Source organism: Oryx dammah, unplaced genomic scaffold (assembly GCF_014754425.2).
Source record: "Oryx dammah isolate SB20612 unplaced genomic scaffold, SCBI_Odam_1.1 HiC_scaffold_26, whole genome shotgun sequence".
Taxonomy (NCBI): domain Eukaryota; kingdom Metazoa; phylum Chordata; class Mammalia; order Artiodactyla; family Bovidae; genus Oryx; species Oryx dammah.
The window spans coordinates 21,134,379-21,154,089 of NW_024070210.1; the positions used below are offsets into that span (position 1 = coordinate 21,134,379).

The following is a 19,711-nucleotide window of genomic DNA, read 5'->3' on the forward strand; positions in this document are numbered from 1 at the left end:
GTCATTTTCATCACACTTTTCAGGAATGCATCAGCTGTAACTCTTAAAGGAGTCCCACATCATACTGTGGTTAATACATATTTATTTTACTTCCCACCACTAAAGCCCTACAAGGTAAAGAATGAAGAAGATGATAGAATTCTGCCTTCCTTCTTTCCTTTCTCTTTCTCTCCGATTTCCCTGCCTCAAAAATACTTTCCTTTTAAGATTTTCTTTATGAGGCTCACATATGAAGTGGGTATAGACACAAGGAAGGGAAACAAGCCCCTAGCTAGATACTGTTGACATTCTCTGTTGTAGAAGAGCCCTGGGCCACCCCCATAGGCCAGCAGTTCACCTACTCCCCAAAGAAATGCCAGTTACCATGTGACACCCAATGGAATGTGCTGCCCAACTCACTTTGTACTAACCATCAGCAGGATCGAAAATGACTCCTCCCCACCATCACCCCCCTTCTTCCTTCCCATTTCCCTCCCATCCTCATGGATCCCTTCCTTTGCCCACTTTCCCTTGCCTTCTGACTCCCTTTCCCTCTCACTCATAAGGACAACTCTGACCAAGGAGATAAGAAAAGCTAAGACCATTTTTGACACAAGAACAATATAATCCACTGAGTCCTGTCAAAAGCCACCATGGCGGGACTGGGCTGCATGTGCCGAGAGTGATGGGGAATGATTTTAAAGGCTGTGCTCCGGGTGACCAACCAACCTACCGACCCAGTCGACACTTTCTCTCTTGTTGTCCCTACAGGAAAACCGTAAGGGTTAAGATAGTAGATGAGGAGGAATACGAAAGGCAAGAGAATTTCTTCATTGTCCTTGGTGAACCGAAATGGATGGAACGTGGAATATCAGGTGTGAGATTCTTAAAAAAAAAAAAAAAAATGAACAAACAAAATAAAACAAAAAGAAAAAAATTTAAACAAGCTGTAAAGCAACAAGAACAAAAAGCAACTATATTTTTTTTCTCCCCTCCCCTCCTTTTTTCTTTTTCTTCCTTCCTCCTTTTGACCAATGGACTTTTTTTATTCTTTTCCCTCCTGTATTCTCGCTCTCACCCTGTTTCGGTATCATCTCTGCCTTCTTAGCCTTAGCTTATTTCCAAGTCCTCCTTTTTCACCTCCTGGGCACAGTGCAGCCTCGACTCCTCACGACCCTGCTGAGTCTCATCTGCCTTGTGTTCCAGTTATCCGATTACCAATGTCTCCTGCACTTCCTCGTCCACCGCCCACCCCTGCCCCATTTCCCACCCCACACAAAGTCACCTGTAAATGTGCCACCTCCTTGGTGGATGGGGAGGAGAAGATGAAAGGAATGCATGCGATGCATGCCTGCGCCCCTTCCCTGCCTTCTCCTCCTTCTACCCTCCTCTCTCTCTAGCCTGAATTGAATGGGGGAGGGGCTGGGGTGGGGCTGGATCCCGTGTTGCAATGACGCTTTGACAGTCTTCTGCTGCATCTCCCAACCTTCGTGGAGTGCTTGGCAGGTTTTTCACTTGCAGAGTGGCCCATGGGCCGCTTTGCCCTTCATGGAGGTAAGTGTTTTATCTGGCTATTTCACAGTTGGGTAGAGCAAAACGTGGAAAGGCATACCAGTTGTCAGAGGTCACACTTCTGGGAGCTCTCTGAGGGAAAGCTGGTTTCCAAGGTAGTCATGCAATTTGGAACCCTGAGCTGTTCATCCTTCCCTTGACATCCCACCCCATCTCGTTCTACCTCTTGTCTAGCCCAAGGCGGGGTACTTTATTCTGACTGCTTTAGGGTAATGCAGTCCTGAAAGCAGAAAATTGAGTCTGCAAAAGTGAAGTGATTAACTCCAGGCATGGAAATCACCTCAGCCAGAAGGCCCTGGAAAAGACTGACATTGGGCTGGCCCCGAGTATGGCCTTTTGGGTTTTCCAATAGGAGGGACTCTCAATGGTGTGGTTGGTGTTGATCCTTGAGAAATAGATGTTGGACAGTTCACAGAAGGCAGCCTTGGCTTGGCATCTGCAAATGAGAGCATTACCCAGGTCTTGAGATAACCCTCATCCCACACCAGAGATGTGGCCTCCTCTCCTCCTTTGCTCAGGACCTGCATCTTGGGATACCTGCCTAAGGGACTCATTATGTTGCAACCAAGGTAGATGTCAGGAAAGATTTCTTCCCTTGAATAAAATGATTGGAAGCTACATCTTTGCAAGTGTTGGAGGGTAAGAATGCTCTTGGGAAATGCCAAGAGGGTGTCATTTAGACTCCCCTTCAGGACACATGTGCTGCTGGGAGCCTCGTGGAGGATAGAACAGCGAGATCTACTTGTTTGTCAAAAAAAGATGATGCTTCTGCCACTACTTCACATGACAAACAACAGCATGAAGCCTTTCATTCAAGGACAGATCCAAGATATTCAGCCACTACATTCCCAAAGGCTTTTGCCCAGGTCTTCTTCTGAGACATGAGTGATTGCTCAGTTCCCCTTGTCCTCTGGCCCTCTCTGCAGATCTGACTGTTTCTGTGCCCACACTGGTTTGGTCACACCTGGTGCTGGAGAAGCAGAAGCCCTCTCTGCTTTCTATTATTCATTCTCTTCTTGGCCACCTAATAAGATGTTGCCGTGAGCCTGATTCCCGAAGAGTGCTGGAAGGAAAGAGTAACTTCCGTTGCTTCCCAGATTGTGTTCCTGCCACCTGGACTAGTCTCAGAAATTGTCTCAATATCTGCCCTACCTCATTCCCATCTCCCTTCTGCATTTACTGCACATCATCATGATTGGTTGGACGCAGCTGACACCTAAGGGTGTTATTAACGAGCCTCATCAATTTCCATAGTCCCTAGCTACTTATGTGCAAATGAAAGCTGGACTAAGGATCACACAGGGTGGCTAGAAAGAAGGCAGTCTTCGCCAGACAAGAAGAGTGAGTTGCAAGTCCATCCATGACTTTATTCTACCAGTGAAGAGACTTTTCTTTTCTGCCTCTCCAATAAAGACCATTCAACAGCAGGACAGAGAGTGACCTAAGATAAATCTTGTGATCTTCAAGAGACTTGACCAAACATGAATGCCTATGGCTACTCTTCATTTGAGGACCCCTTTTCACTGCAATAGATTCTCTGTCCAAGGAGACGTCAGCAGAGCCCTGATGGAGTCCAATCCTGGGGGAGGCAGTAGGAGAAAAGACAAGGATTTCATCGAGCTACCAGTGTGATATGCCCCTAGATCTTTTCCCAGTGACCAAGATGGAAGTTGCCAGTAGAAAAGGTGTCCATTTTCTGTCAGTTTCTATTATCTATAGGGTTTATTTTCAGTTTTTTCAGATTGTCCCATATTTTGGCATTAGACCACAAGGCAAGAAGTCATAAAACTCAATTGTCTAGACTCAGAACCAAATGAAACCCCATCCTGATGTCCAGAATGTCCTGCTGTTCTCCTAGTGAGAAACATCACAGTGGACATTGCTTTTCATTATCACTGCTGCATGGGAGAGGCTTAGGCATTCAGAAGAGCATAGCATAGTGGGTGCATGGTCAAAGTGACAATTGCATTACAAAAAAAGTAAAATGCTGTATTTGAAATAAGAGATTCTATTCTTGGCAAACAAAACAGATTTCAGAGGGGAGATTAAATCCTCTGGACAAACTAAGGGAGGGAATAAGAGGGGATGAACAGGACACACAGTTGCCCAGGAGTAGAGGAGGCATTGGAGTTTAGCAGTGGACAACTGAGAGCAACTCTGAGCAGTACGATCCAGGCTGTCAGGCCTGGGCCTGGACATTGGAAGCCTGTTTGTGCCTTCTTTGGCTCAGAGGTTAAAGCATATGCCTCCAATGCAGGAGACCCAGGTTCAATCCCTGGGTCGGGAAGATCCCCTGGAGAAGGACATGGTAACCCACCCCAGTATTCTTGCCTGGACAATTCCATGGACAGAGAAGCCTGGTGGGCTACAGTCCACAGGGTCGAAAGAGTCGGACATGACTGAGCAACTTCACTTCACTCACTTTGGGCTCCCTCTAACAAGTTGCTCAGATACTTCCAAATACTCAGAGTTGTGCTGTTTCCTGCTTGTCCCTGGGGTATCTGAGCCATCACCTGACCCTGGGGGACCAACACAGGGAAAAGTTCAGCTCCAGCTTCTCTCCTCAGCCACAGCAGGAGAAACACCCTGGAGGTATCCTGTCACTCAGTGTGTCTACCTGGATCTCACTGATCCATCCATAACTGTTCAGTGGAAAGCCTCAGGTTCATATAGACATGACCAAGAAGCAGTGCCCAGCTGACTGAAAGTCCTCTCATTGTGCTAGAGACGATCCTGGTGTTGGGAGGGATGTCTCAGTGAAAACCAGAGCAGCAGGGACTTTTCTGGAAGAGCTGCCCTTTGTCTGGCCTACCTGGGTACACTGATTTGTTTGGGTCTCTACTCTTCTTTTCTTTTTTTTCTACTCTCCACCAGAACTTGGGGGCCAGGAGAGGCTCTTCTATGAGGATCCATAGAAGGAGTAGAATGAGCAGGCTGTCTTGCTATCTGTCTATCTCTCATCTCAGTGTAGGAAAAAGATCCACCGATCCATTGCCCCTTAGAACTCCATATGGGAGAAACCAGAAAAAGTCAACTGCTATTCTCCCTGATTATGTACCATAAAGATTCTGTATCCATATGTGTTTTCAGTGGCTCTGAATATGGAATTACAGACCTGAGTTGTGTTCTTAGAGATTTTTAGAAGAAACAATTTACAGACACCTTGCCCTGCCCCCTGCCTCACTCATTCCTCATCAATCCCCATCAGTCGCCAGCTGCACCAGGAGTATGTAGCAGGATATTCCCAGGCCTTTATTTGACAAGAGCCAGGGAGGGAGGTGCTGTACTAAGACACCATCAGAGTGAAAATGTGGTATGTTACAAGAATTTCTTTTATCTTGAAATCTAGGAGAGTTTAGCATAAGTGAAAACTCAGGGGCTAGGAAAGACCTGTGCTGGGTATATCTTTAACTCAGCTTACCAGACCATTTAAGGACCTTGCATTTGTCATCTCCCATCTGTCAGTAGCTTTCGGTATGACAGTCTCTCTGGTCCAGAGTATCTAGACTCTGACTTAGCCTGTCCTTTCTGAAACAAAACACCATTCAGTGATGCAGCCCCACAGGATCTGTGAAAAATACAATTGCCGAAATAGGTGGCAAATGGCAAACCTCTACTGAACATCTACCCATTGCAATGACTTTGCAGTTGGCTTCACAGTGACTTTGCACAGTAGATAGAGTCGATGCAAAATGGGAGGAGGCCATGGCCTCCAACCTCCAGCCTTTCTCTATAAAATGATACACTGTTCAAGGAAAACATTTTGCAGGATTTATCTTTTCACGAGGTTATCCTTTTAGGGATACTCAAAGCTCTGGTAGGGTTGCAACCTATACAGTTTGAAGATAGCTGGATTCTCACTCCTTTACAGAATGGATGTGATAACCTGATCCTTTAGAAGATCACGAATGGCCAACTCTGTCTCTGCTCCACCTACGTAGTTCCCCCCATCCTCATTCCTCTATCCACAGCCCTCAGGGTTGCAGAGAAGTTGTGGGGAAAACTTGCAGCTGCAAGGCCCTGGTGCTCAGTGCTCTCTCCAGCAGTTCACACCTCTTGCTGCGGCTGCTGTGCATGCCCCAATTGCTGCCTTTTGCATGTGGCCACAGTGCTCTCACCTACTAAGCTCACTGCTTTTCTTGTGCTACTGCAGCCACAAAACCTGGGGACACTTTCAAGATGGGACCTTAATGCTCTTTCCTTTTCTTTCTTCCCTTTGTCTGGTACCCATTTGCAAACAGCGCTCCTGTTATCGCCAGGTAAGAGGTGTCTTCCCCTCATCCCTTTTTCTGCTTCTTGCCAGTGCCATTATTTACTTTAAGACCAATATCCTTTGCTTTATTTACTAGGAGCTGTGGGCTTAAGTTCTCTTAAGGACCAGGAGATTTATTTCCCTACTGCAAGTGATTGTGAGGAGGTAGACAACTCCTTGAGCACCATTTCAGTGGATGTGGGTAAAGGCATAGTTGGTCCTCTCTGAGACCAGGGAAAGAACCGAAACTTACTGAAGAAATGGGGGGGAGGTCATACACTTCTCCTGAGTGTTAATTTCTCCATCGTCTCATGTTGTGGGGCAAGAGAGGATGAGAGTCAGAGCTGACTCTCCTAATAGGATCATGATGGAATGAGAAAGAAAATACTTCGATCTGGATGGGGTCCAGGGAGAAATAATCAGGAGCTTCTATGAGAACATGAAAAGTAGTTTTTAAGGAATCTGGAATTTTATTGATCCTGAAGATCTTCCATCTCATCACAGCAGAGACCTAAATTTCTAGAACTTTGGTTCATTTGTCATTGATCTTTGAAATCACATGTGCCATGAATGACAAGAAGAATTAGAATATTATGGGGTGAGGGGGCAATTATTTGATTGGATATAGAAATTTGGCAGAATTTATATTGGAGATATTCTCACACAGAATCTAGAGCCTGTCATAGGGAATGTACCAAATATGTTTGCATCCGTGTAATCAAATCACAGACAATATCCAACTTTGTGAGTAGTTAGGAAGGCATTGCCAGCATATGGGCAATACCGTAACTCTTGGTGCATACAAGGTGTCTCAATATATGCTAAAATAACATTTTACATTTCATCAGTCCTTTGAACGTATAAAAATTGTAAGGTCATTTGAGAAGCAAAACATCTTTCAGAATTCATTGATAGTCACCATAGGCTGTACACTGAGTTTGAGAAAGGGGCAGGTTACATAGTAAGGACATTGATCTCCTTGGAGTCATAAACCAAAAAAAAAAAAAAAAAAAAGATAAACCCCTACATTCTCCCTTTCTGGAAAGAACTGCTTCAGCTTCCTTAGATTCTTGCTTCCTCTTATATCAATAAGATAATGACTACCTCCAACCCCATATATTCCACTCTTCTCTCAGATTTTAATGTCAAAGCACTGGGTGTTCCTCCTCCACTTAGCTCATCTTCTCGCCTGAGAAGGCATTCGGGCTTTTTTGTCCCAACTCTTGCCTCTACCCACTACCAGCCACACATACATATGCTCAAAACAGAGATTGTGATTTAATTTAAGCTTCATTATACTTTTAACACATTGGCACAGATACCAGTAGAAGCTAAAATAGGAAGGAAAAAAAAGGTGTCATTTCCTAGATCTTTCAATCTGTAAACCTTCAATTTAGGAGCCCTTGGTTAGACTTTAAATTCACTGGAAATCTCAATTCCTTGTTTGGATTTTTCCAGGTGGCCAAGAAAACGTGATTCACAATGCCTCGTGATAAATGGAGAGAAAATGATCACTATGTAGCCTGCCCCTTTCTCAAACTCAGTGTTCAATCTGAGCTATACCTCCAAGCTCAGGGATCTGACTACACTGCCCCATTTCTTTCTGAGAATGTCTGTAGAACATTCATGGCAATCTATTCCAGTCTGGCCTGGCAAGCTCTTCTCTCTTCCAATATTTGTTTAATCTTCCATCCTATTAATAGGTTCATTCTCTCTTTTCCCCCTTCCTCCTCCTTTTCCTAGATCTAAGTGTTTGTTTAGTCAGTCTGAATATCAAGGTCACCTGTCATTTATTTTCTACACTCAAAATTGAGAGGTTACCTAAACAAGTGATCAGAATAATTATGATCTTTAAGGTTTGAGACTTCTCACCCTCTCAAGAAATTAACTTAATTTGAATGTAAAGAAATGATCATTACAGAAGTAAGGCAGGAATTACTATCAAACCAAGATACTAAATCAGAATTGATTTAAAAGCATGTGAATCAATCATTAACAGATATATATATATATATATATATATATATATATAGAGAGAGAGAGAGAGAGAGAGAGAGAGTACCTCTGTGGGGCTGTGGGAGATCCAAAGATAAAGGATTGGTTATTTGTCAAAGTGATTTCTGCAGAGAGCTAGATGGAAAAACTGACTGTCACCACAGGGTTGGACAGGTCAGTAGCTAGATCAATATCCTGCCAGATGGATACAGGGCTAGATTGATAGCTAGACGAAGGGTTAGACAGGTACATTTATAAGTCACTGGAGAGCTCATTATATTGGGATGAAGTTCTTGTGGCACATGTAGGGTATGACATGGGGGAAATGGGGAGGGAGGAGTAGAATAATACTGTCTCTACTAGGATATGCATTGTAATATGGTCCCAAAGACCACAAGTAGAGGAAAAGAGTGCCCCCCCTTTTTTTTGAAGAATCTACATATATATGTTTTTACAAAGGCTTTTATTCAGAGTGGCTTGCAGTCTAGCTTCTAGGATCACTGACTTTGTAGCTGGACTTATTTTCAGAATTACCTAATAAGAGGCTCCTATGGACTAAATAAAGTCAGGCTGCAAGAGGGCATATGCTTAGAAATGTACAGGAGGACGCTGATCCATGAGAAGTAACTGTTTCGTCACCAACAGTAGCGGGAGGACAGCACCACGGACAGCTCCCCAACATTTTGGGATTGCCTTCTGCCTTTGGAGCCAGAAGCACTGAGTAAAGCAGCCAGCCCAGGAATCCACTGCACAATCTCTTACCAGTCGTCATTCAAAACAGCTTTAAAAATTCTTATATAAAACAGCCCCTCTGCCTGGTTTACGATCTTTCCAGTAAATTATTTTCCTTGCAACCTCAAGAGCTCAAGTCTCACCCCTCACCATGCTTCACCAATTCCCAAGATAGAGAGAAAAGAAGACTTGCTTGTCCTCTGACCCATTTTGTCCTTGAGATTATTCAAGGACTAGAAAACTCCCCTGGGAGAGTCACTGTGTGGAATAAAAGCAATTAAGGAGCCAAATAAAAGAATTAATTGCATGTAAGAATGTGGACTCGGATGGAAAGATGTTTAAACGAGCTCTGAAAGAAACAGACTGCCAAGAGCAATTTTCTAATCAAAGGGGAATAAAAAGATTCAATCTCTGTTTCACTTTAATCCAGAAAACACATCTTCATGGTGAAGTGGTCTTAAAATGGACTCACCAGCTGAAGTGGAAAAAAGTTCTAACTGTTCAACATGAGAAGGGATTGTAAATGAGTCAAGATACTGAGGGGCGCATGGAATGCCTCAGAAAGAAATACAGGAAGAACTTTCTTTGTGTGTGTTTTTGAACAAGTATTTGTATTTCAGAAGAAATGTGCCTGGTTCCTTAAAAATCCTAGGGCTCTTTCATTTAGAAATCATGGCATTTTGAGGGAAGTCGTCCAAATTTCTCATTGTGAGGCTAATATTCACTAGTACGAAATGTAGATATTCCTGGAAACATCCTTTTTTGTCCCTAATAGAAGTTACAGTCCTAAGAATGTTGGAGACAGATGTTAATGTGAGCCAATGGACATTCCCTTTGGTTGAAATGTGCTTCTGACCCCCAGGAACCTTTATATGAAGTAGTCATGCCAGTCATGCCCAACAGTTCAAAACTGTTAAAGGTCAAGAGACTTGGCTTTTGTTCCCAGCTCTTCAATATCTCATCAAATGTTTTGGGGCTTCACTTGGTTCTGCTTCTCAGAAGGTCTTTGGGTCAGGTTCCCCCCTCAACCCAAGCCAGGTCTAAAAATGGAAAGAGGAATGTTAAGCTCAGAACGTGCAAGGAACCCTTTCATGGTCTGTTTAGCAGCTTATAGCAAGAGGCACTAACAAGTACACAAAATCCCCATCCTTAAGAGCTATTTCCTGTATGCCCATTACCAATGCCTAATACTCCGAACTTTATTTAGACTTCCAGGGAATGGCAAATGTGCTAAAGCTCGTCTGGTTTTGTTTTGTTGCAGAGGTGACAGACAGGAAGCTGACTGTGGAAGAAGAAGAAGCCAAGAGGATAGCAGAAATGGGAAAGCCAATATTGGGTGAACACCCCAAACTAGAGGTCATCATCGAGGAGTCCTATGAGTTCAAGGTCAGGCCATAAGTGAGATGTAACTGAATAACAGAATAATGAGGTGGGAGGTAGAAGCCCTGGAGTTCTGTTCTAACGTCACCACTGAATACATAAAGTGGAAACTGCACAAATCACTTACCCACCCCAGTCTCAGTTTTCCCATTTGTAACATGGAACAAACAGTGCTGGTCATTTGTAACTTAGGAACAGTGAGGAAATATTACATGGCCTATGGAACAAATGAGCTATAATACCCCTAAAGTATCATCACTATTTAATTGTATTTTTAAAACAAAGATACTGAAATTCACTACCCCAGGTCTAGGTTTACTGACATCATTAGTGTTATTCTCTACTGTATTGCTTTAAATATCCAATGTCAGCAGTCACAACCAAGAAGAGGACAATGGAAGGACTATGCCAGAAGATGCCCCCTGAGGCCATTTCATGCATAACTTTCAGAACCCACGTGGAGCCCCCTGGAGCGCAGGGTATCTTTCATCCCCACGAAGTGCCAAATTCTTCAGTGGTTCTGAGCATTCTGACCTCATGGTTCCAAGTTTTAATCTCCCTGACAGACTACCGTGGACAAGCTGATTAGGAAGACAAACCTGGCCTTGGTCGTGGGGACCCATTCCTGGAGGGACCAGTTCATGGAGGCCATCACTGTCAGTGCAGGTAAGAGGGTCTCGAGATGGACACAGGCTTTGCTGGGAGGAGCAGGAAGCTCCAGAGAAGCAGGAACACAGACATGTCAACAGCTCACTCATCTCAGGAAGGGCCTCAGTGGCCAACCTTCCCAGCTCTTACCCTAGATGTTTGTCTTTTCACTGGGTCACTTTGGAAGACAAACGTGGGGGTAAAGGAGCATGACTATCTCTGCTTTCAGACCCTGGTTCTGCTGTGTGAAGAGCTTCCCAGGTGGTGCTAGTGGTAAAGAATCTACCTGCCAATGCAGGAGACTCCAGAGACGCGGATTCAACCCCTGGGTCAGGAAGATCCCCTGGAGAAGGAAATGGCAACCCACTCCAGTATTCCTGCGTGAGAAATCTCATGGACAGAGGAGCCTGGTGGGCTACAGTCCATGGGGTCACAAAGAGCTGGACACGGTTGGGCACACATGCATGCTGTGTGAACTCGGACAAGCTGTCCTCCCTGTGTCTCAGTTTTGTCACCCAAAAAAGGTAGCAATGCTACCTTTCTTTCTCAGCGAAGAGAATAGAAAGGTACAGAGTCTGGTGCTAAATAGAAACTTAAGACATTCTGGCTTTCATCATTCCATCATCTTGTTAAGGAAGTCCTCCTTTTCTGTAAAATGGGAGACTATTCTGATTTACAGACGTGCGGGTCTGAGGTTTATAAAAACTTTGCATTGACTGACAGACCTCTGCTCTGGATGATTCCAGATCTCTCCTTGGCACTTAGTGACAGGTTTCCTCAGTGGGCACCCATGGCACAGCCAGCATCCCAGAGGCCTACATGCAGCTTGGCATGGGAAGGGAGGGGTCTCATCACTCCCAGCAGCAGTGCCTCTCAACACCACTGAGGCCTTCTGTGCTGCCCAGCACTCCGGGCCTTGTTTTCATGAAGTTTGTTGTCATAGCAACCCACCGGGTCGCATCCCTGAGGTCCCAGCACCACAGCCAAAGTACAGACAGGAAGAGAGGGCCACTGCCGCTGCATTCACTGCCCCGCTTTTTCTATCACCTGCTTCCAGACGCCCCCTCTTATGACCTTACTCTGCCCCTCAAGAGACAATGAGTAGACTATCAGCCACATAATCGAATGCCCTCCTTTTTCCAATGAGGGAACCAACATTCAGAAACAAAAAGGGATTGATGTCAGGTTCCAGATTCTCTTCATGGCAAAGATGCAACGGGAGCCCAAGTTCCCCAAATCCTGCTTCTACAGGTCATGTTGAGACATGCCAGAGCTTGCTCTTGACCGAGCTGCAGCACATCCTCTCCTCCCGGACTGCTGAGTGGGCAACTCTGCCTGAGTTTCCTGGCAAGGACAAACTGGGAACAGCCCAGCTCCATCCCACGGGATATTTGGAGAATGGCAAACCTGTATGCAAGTCAAGAAGCAACAGTTAGAACCGGACATGGAACCAAGGGCTGGTTCAAAATTGGGAAAGGAGTACGTCAAGGCTGTATATTGTCACCCTGCTTATTTAATTCATATGCAGAGTACATCATGCAAAATGCTGGATGAAGCACAAGCTGGAATCAAGATTGCTGGGAGAAATATCAATCACCTCAGATATGCAGATGACACCACCCTTATGGCAGAAAGTGAAGAGGAACTAAAGAGCCTCTTGATGAAAGAGAAAGAGGAGAGTGAAAAAGCTGGCTTAAAGCTCAACATTCAGAAAACGAAGATCATGGCATCCAGTCCCATCAGTTCATGGCAAATAGATGGGGAAAAAGTGGAAACAGTGACAGATTTTTTTCCCTTGGTCTCCAAAATCACTGCAGATGGCAACTGCAGCCATGAAACTAAAAGACACTTGCTGCTTGGAAGGAAAGCTATGACCAACCTAGACAGCATATTAAAAAGCAGAGACACTGCTTTGTCAACAAAGGTCTGTATAGTCAAAGTTATGGTTTTTCTAAGTAGTCAAATATGAATGTGAGTGTTGGGCCATAAAGAAGACTGAGCACTAAAGAGTTGATGCTTTTGAACTGTGGTGTTGGAGAAGACTCTTTGAGAGTCCCTTGGACTGCAAGGAGATCCAACCAGTCAGTCCTAAAGGAAATCAACCCTGAATATTCATCGGAAGGACTGATACCAAAGATGAAACTCCAATACTTTGGCTGCCTGATGCAAAGAGCAGACTCATTGGGAAAGACCCATCAGCTGGAAAAGATTGAAGGCAGAAGAAAAGGGTGACAGAGAATGAGATGGTTGGATGGCATCATCGACTCAATGGACAGGAGTTTGAGCAAACTCCAGGAGATAGTGAAGGACAGGGAAGCCTGGCGTGCTGCAGCCCATGGGGTTGGACTCGAGTTAGTGGCTGAACAACAACTGACTCACCGGAATGCCCACATGATCTGGAATGACAGGTGTCTCACTGTGGATGGATAATGACCAGAACCACAGGGTTATTGCAGTGTCACGTCAGGAAAATTAGGAGCCCTGTGGGTGTCCAGTGAAGAGTGGGCTCACAGCCCCCGCTTTTCTGCACCAAAGCAACACCTGCCTTCTCCATCTTCCCCCTGTCTCCCCCACTGCCCTGTCCTTTTCACATTCCCACATTCCATCTCTTTCTCTTCTTTCTTACTCCTCTGTCCCCTCTCTCCCACTCTCTCACTCTCCCTGCATTCAAATTGACGAGTGGGGCAGCCCCATGCGTTTCTCTTTCCCTCCTGTTTTCAGGTGCCTGCACCGGCTGCCCGGGAGACAGCTGGCGTCTCTGTGCAGCCAGTGATGCTCCTGAGGTGGGTTGGACTTGACTTTCTCCTGAATGAGGATCTGACCCCACCACCCGCTTTTCTTGCCTTCAGCAGGGGACGAGGACGAGGATGAGTCAGGCGAGGAGAGGCTGCCGTCCTGCTTTGACTACGTTATGCACTTCCTCACGGTCTTCTGGAAGGTGCTGTTTGCCTGCGTGCCCCCCACAGAGTACTGCCATGGCTGGGCCTGCTTTGTTGTCTCCATTCTCATCATCGGCATGCTCACCGCCATCATCGGGGACCTGGCCTCCCACTTCGGCTGCACCATTGGCCTCAAGGACTCGGTCACGGCTGTTATTTTTGTGGCATTTGGCACCTCGGTGCCAGGTGAGAGTGAGGGGGGGCTTCGATTAGCAAAGGGGATATCACCTGGTTCAAGGGAGCCCTCCGATTTGCCTCATTATCTTCCCTACCATCTCAGATCTGAGTTTAAGGTGCATGAAGGTCAACCCAAGGGACCCCTGCTTCCATTAAGAATGATCGTTAACATTTCTTGAGCACTTCTGATGTGGCAGGTGGTGTGTATGCTAAACAGCTTACCTGTTTTAGCCCTGTAACCCTCACCCAAACCTTATTCAATAAGAAGAGCTATTATCCCCACTTGACAGATGAGGAAACTGAGGTCCAGAGAGGTTAAATCACTTGCTGAAGTCAGTGACCCACTTTCTTAACCTCCGCATCAGACGAATAGGCCATTTCCCTCTGTCTGCAGATTAGCCTGCTTGGAGATGTGCAAAAGAAAGGCCCACAAGCCCCCTCTGCTTAGGACACCTGTAAATACCAAGTGTCTCCCAGCAGGACAGGTGAAGGAAGCTTCACAGGCTCTTGTCCTTCATATGATGAATCACATTTTTTTTTTCTCATAAACACCTAGAGATGAAAAGGAACAGATATGCCTTTATTCCTTCATTAGACAAATGTTTGCTGAGCCTGATACAGTTTTGTGCTGGTTGCCGGGACTGTAATGGGAAACAAGACAGACACACTTCCCTCTCTACATGAAGTTCATAATCTAGTGAAGGAGACCACATTCAACTATGATCATCCAAATCATCTCAATAAGTTTGATGACGAAAAAGTACAGGCACTGAGCAAGCATGGAACAGAGGGACCTCGGCTGGGCTGGGAAGGCAAGCAGGGGTAACCAAGTAGAGAGGGGCTACATTAGCCCAGGTTCCTTACTTAGTTCTGATGGGGTCTCCAGTGTGTCTGAACCCCAAATTCCTACCAAGGAGCTGGCCTCCCAGTTGTGGTAGGAAGACAGAGACAGCCCCTTCCTATGGAAAGGCTGAGCCATATCTCATCAGACAGGACTCTGCTGGCTGGAAACCCTTCTCGTGCCAAGAAAGCATATCCTTCTGGACAGTAACTGAGTGTGCATCACACTCTGGAGAAGCCACTTCCCCAGACCCCAGCACAGACCAGTGGAATTATTTGTACATTAATGATGCAAAAGGTTTGGCTATCATGGGAATGCACGGAGTGGTAGGAAATTAAATGGATAATTGAGGGAAGGCTTTGTGGGAGAGATACCCTATGATTTACCTCTGTTCTCTGGGGCCTCAAGGAACTATCAGAGGGGAAGGAATAGATATGGGCAAAAGGAACAGATGTGGGAAGAAGTTGCAGAGGATCAGAGGTTTAAAAAAAAGAAGAAGCAAGGTCATAGGCAAGAAAAGGCAAGAGGTTTTCTCGGGGACAATATTGGCAACGAGGAGGCAGGCTGGGCAAGGGAGAGCTTGGGGCTTGTCCAAGACCTTGCAGTGGGTGCAGAGAACAGCTGGCAGCATTAGGGGCTTGAAGGTGATGCTGTGGTCCACTCAGCTGATTTGTGGCTTTGGCTGAAGCTGTTTGGATGTTGGGTAAAGCTATGGAAAGGGCTCTCAGATGAATGTTTTCAGGTCAAATCTCTTGCTAACTTACCTTGAGTAGATTCCTTGACGCTTACTTTTCCTAACTTGTCAAATAAAAGGGTGGCTGGCCATCTTCCAGTGCCTACAGTCCATACCAACATCTAAAGTCCAATAGCCTTTGAGGCCCTGTGCTCTGTATGCTAACTGCGAATCCTGAGCCCTGTCATTCTTGAGCCCATGGATATCCCCATCATTAGTCCCTGCATCTCCCCATGTGTCCTCTGTCCCCATAAATCCAGCCCTTAGCACAATGCTAAGCCCACGGGCTCAATCACAGTCTGTTTGGAAAGTAAATGTCCCACGTGACAGAGGCAATCAGGCACTTATTCTAAGCAGCTTCCCTGGATGTCAGAGTTCCCTGGGAGATATTATGGGAAAGCAAACCCCTCCCTTACTGAAGAAGTAGTCAGAAGGGAACAATAAAAGCCACTCAGTAAATATCAGGACCAGAAGGACCCTTGGGAACCTTTCAGGCTCAGGCAGATTAGGAACAGGAAGCCCAGAGAATTAAGGTGACCAGCCCAAGGCCACACAGCTTATTAACAGTGGACCAGGGAGTAGCCCCCAGGCCCCTGACTGTCACTCCCAAGGCTCAGCCTGCTGGCCTCGGCTGCCTTTCGGCCTCTCCATGGAAGGCCCTCCACATCTCAGCCTCCCCACCGGCTCTCACTGTCTCTGCCTCTTTCCAGATACGTTTGCCAGCAAAGCGGCTGCCATCCAGGACGTGTACGCAGACGCCTCCATCGGCAACGTCACGGGCAGCAACGCCGTCAATGTCTTCCTGGGCATTGGCCTGGCCTGGTCCGTGGCCGCCATCTACTGGGCCCTGCAGGGACAGGAGTTCCACGTGTCGGCCGGCACGCTGGCCTTCTCCGTCACCCTCTTCACCATCTTCGCGTTCGTGTGCATCAGCGTGCTCTTGTACCGCCGGCGGCCCCACCTGGGTGGGGAGCTGGGCGGCCCTCGTGGCTGCAAGCTGGCCACGACTTGGCTCTTTGTGAGCCTGTGGCTTCTCTACATACTCTTTGCCACGCTGGAGGCCTACTGCTACATCAAGGGGTTCTGAGTCACAGAACGAGGCCTCTGGCTGGGCAGGCCTGCAACCTCTCCCCAGAGAAGGGTGCGTCCCCACCCGTGACCTCTGGGGGACGAGCCACACCCCGGAGAGGCAGCCTCGGGACCCGAGCCGCTGGAGCATCACTGGACTGGGCCCCAGCAGTGAACTGAAAGGGCAGAGTCCATCCGTCCAGTGGAACAGAGGAAACACCCACTTGGCAAAATATTTGATTCAATCCACACCAACAACAGCAACAGATCCACCTCCAGCCCGTCTCCCCGCCGTGTCCCTGACCCATAGCAAAGTCAGACCCTCTCTCCACCTTCTCTTCCACATTTCTTCTGACTATTCCGTTGCTTTCTAACTTTCCTTGCGGGGGGGACAGGGTTTCTCCTGTCTGCCCAGTTTGACACATCGCCATCCTCTCACTCCGCCTGCGAGGCATGGAAGTGGGCCCTGTCCCCGTGGCTGGCTCGGGGGCCTCTTCATTGTTGTCAGTATCATGGTTGCTTTTGTTTTCCCACCAGGTTTTGCTCATCGTTTGTTTGTCCACCTTGTCTTTTCTGAGGTTAGCGATGACGGGGCTGCGAAGGAGCTCAAGGTCTGAGCCGAGGGGCAGAGGCCTGAACTTGCAGACACACCCTTGCCCCTACCCTCCCCTGGGTAACAGCTGTCTCCTGTTCCAGCAAGTTCCTGTCCCCTTTCTCCTTTTATCCTCTGCATTCTTGAATGGACTGTGGTGTCTGGGTGGTGGTCAGTTTGCACACCCACGAGGGCAGTAAGAACGGGGACTGTGGCTGGAGCAGGAACAGCTTGATCTCAAGTTTCTGTCAAGATCCTTGTTCTCTTCCCTGCCCGAGCCTCTCAGATTCTGTCTGTCTCATTGTATCAGTGTCTGGATGTTTATCCCTCTGCAGGAAGACCCACCAAGTGGTAGATAGGGAACGAAAATAGAAATAGAATATGATGACAGAGAGCAGCTAGGCAGGCGGAAGGGCTATATGCCTTCTAGAACATCTCTGGCTTTGTATCTGAGGCAGGAGAGAAGCGATGTCCACCTAGTGGGATCTGTCGGGAAAAGATTATATTGAAAATGTCTGATTCTGAGAGATGTCAGCTTCACCACTCCCTTACTTCCTAATGCACCAGACTAAGAGCTTTGACTGTATTTCTTGATTTCCTGCAAAAACTTAGAACTTTATAAGAAAATGAGGGACTTCACATCTCCTGGACTCGGGTCATGTTTGAAAGCATTTTCACAGGACAGGGATTGGAATTCCTCATCTCTCCCACATTCCTGCTTGGTTTTAAACCTCTTGAAGCTCTTTTTCCAGCCTGTGGGCTATTTCTTGCCCCACTAGGAGGAATCTTAGCTGCCATAATTCCATGGAGCCTGGGTTTATAGAGAGATTGCCATGCCCTACAGACCTTTTCCCAACAAATTTTGAAAGGACCTGGCTTTAAAACACACACACACACATATTTAATCACTGAAAGACTGCCCACAGATCTTTAGGCTTTCTGCATTGACATAAATACATTTTTTAAGGGAAAAGAAGAAATGAAAAACACCTGTTTAATTTTAAACACATTTTTTAAGAAAACAAATAACTGAAAAAGAAACCGTGTTCATGTCATAAGCTATGTTGACAGTTGCCAGTGGAAATGTTGGGTTGGTTTAAAAAAAATAATAAAAGCTATACTTATATCTCTCTGAAGACAGCTTGCTTCTCCCCATGTTGCTTCAGGAAAAGGTCCAGGGGGCCACCTTGGGTTCCTTCTGGGGCTGCAGTGACTGAGGTGAAAGTGTCATCTCCTATTTGTATCTCCCATTTGTACCTGTCATCTCTTCAGATGCCAGTGTGCCAAACCTAGGATTTTAAAAGCAAAAAAAAAAAAAGCTTAAGGGAAATGTCACCTGTCAAAATCTGGATTTTAAGAGGCTGGAGGACATGAGAGGTAGAGCCGTGATTAAAGGGGAAAGAGCTCTTGGTATTAGAAAGGCCTGCTGGGTCAGGGACTCCAGCTAGACAAACAGCATCCTGTGTTTATTACCAATGGGCACATCCATTCATTCATGTACTCATGATTCTTTCAACAAATGATTCTGAATACCATGTGTGCCTTGAGATATGTTCTGGTGCTACAGTGAAGAGGAAGATAGAGTTTCTGACCTCAAGAAACTCACAGTCCAGAGTAGGAGGTAGAGCTTCTTTAACCAAGGCTCTTTGGGTTACAAGAAGCAGAAAACCATTAAAATCGTTCAAGAAATGAAGAGGGGCTCTACTTCGAAGCCTTGGTGGGGTCCTCTTGGGGAAACCAAGGCAGGAACACAGCACAGGGACCTGAAAGCCCTCAGGAACTGAGGCCACATTCCGTGTCCCCCAACTCAAAGCATGTCCCCCATCCTTGCTCCTTCTCCCTTGCAGGCCTATCCTCCACCTCCCTCTCCCGACGTGCTCTTGCTTTGCTCGTCTTGTTCGTGGTCTGGCATGGCCCTGACATACTGCCATGACCTCACAACTCTATTCCCTACAGCAACCTGGAATATCTCTTTTAAACTCTGAATGCACATTCTCAATGGAGGAAATGGGGCCAATTTTTCATCAAAAGGGGCCATCCCCCAAAGGCAGAGTCCTCGTAGAAGGCTCTGTCGAGATGGCAGGAGTGCCTGCGGCCTGGTTACTTTGTGTCAGGCGTCCAGTCCTGGTCTGAACAGCTCAGGGGAGGAGACAAGGGTGGCCACCAGCTTGCATGTACTGTCACCCTTTCCAAAAGTTAAGGGACGGGAAGAAGGCTTTGCTGCATGTGAGCCATCAAGGTGGGAATGAGAAGTGCAGTTCTACGCCGTAAGTGGCCAAAAGGTGGGATAGACAGGGCACCACAGCACACAGTGGAAAGAAACTCTGTTTCAGCCTGCAGGAATTGCAGAAGACTTCCTGGAAATGGAATAGGTGGGTAACATCTTGGAAGAAAAATAAATAGTGACTTATCTTGGTGAGGGTGTTGGTGATGAAGAACATTCGAGAAGAAACAGCATGCTTGAAGGCACGGGGTGAACCAGGGCCTGGCAGAGTCATGGATTAGCAATGGTTGTTGTGGCTAGAGGATAGCGTTTAAAAGGACGCACAAGAACACACAAAAAAAGCAGTCCAGGAGAAGGGTTTGGCTACAAGGCTCGGTCTTTTTTTTTTTTTTGCCAGCCACAAAACTGACAGTGAAAAATGCCTGTTAGCCAATGAAATGGTAGATGCAGAATCATAAAATCCGTTTGTCTCCGTCTCTCCCCTTTCATGAGTCATTCCTGGGTTATCCAGACGTTAGACTTTGTCGAGAGAGAAGCTGGGTTGGACTTGGTACTAGTTAAGATGCCACCACTGAGTAG

At 46.5% G+C, this 19,711-nt stretch overlaps 1 protein-coding gene across 6 annotated transcripts in view; it reads left to right on the forward strand.

The window, feature by feature from the left end:
- The window catches only part of SLC8A3 (solute carrier family 8 member A3), a 164,070-nt gene extending 146,024 nt beyond the window's left edge, over nt 1–18,046 (forward strand). For 2 of the 6 annotated variants that reach the window (XM_040226181.1, XM_040226180.1), the window contains exons 4-8: nt 5,793–5,810; nt 9,792–9,916; nt 10,477–10,576; nt 13,408–13,683; nt 15,959–18,046. In XM_040226181.1, coding sequence (XP_040082115.1) covers nt 5,793–5,810; nt 9,792–9,916; nt 10,477–10,576; nt 13,408–13,683; nt 15,959–16,335 — 896 coding nt within the window. In that variant the 3' untranslated portion in view covers nt 16,336–18,046. Of the gene's footprint in view, nt 1–750; nt 855–5,792; nt 5,811–9,791; nt 9,917–10,476; nt 10,577–13,407; nt 13,684–15,958 lie in introns of all 6 variants that reach the window. The other 4 variants (XM_040226182.1, XM_040226183.1, XM_040226185.1 and 1 more) reach the window with 4 other exon arrangements.
- The last annotated feature ends 1,665 nt before the right edge of the window (nt 18,047–19,711 follow it).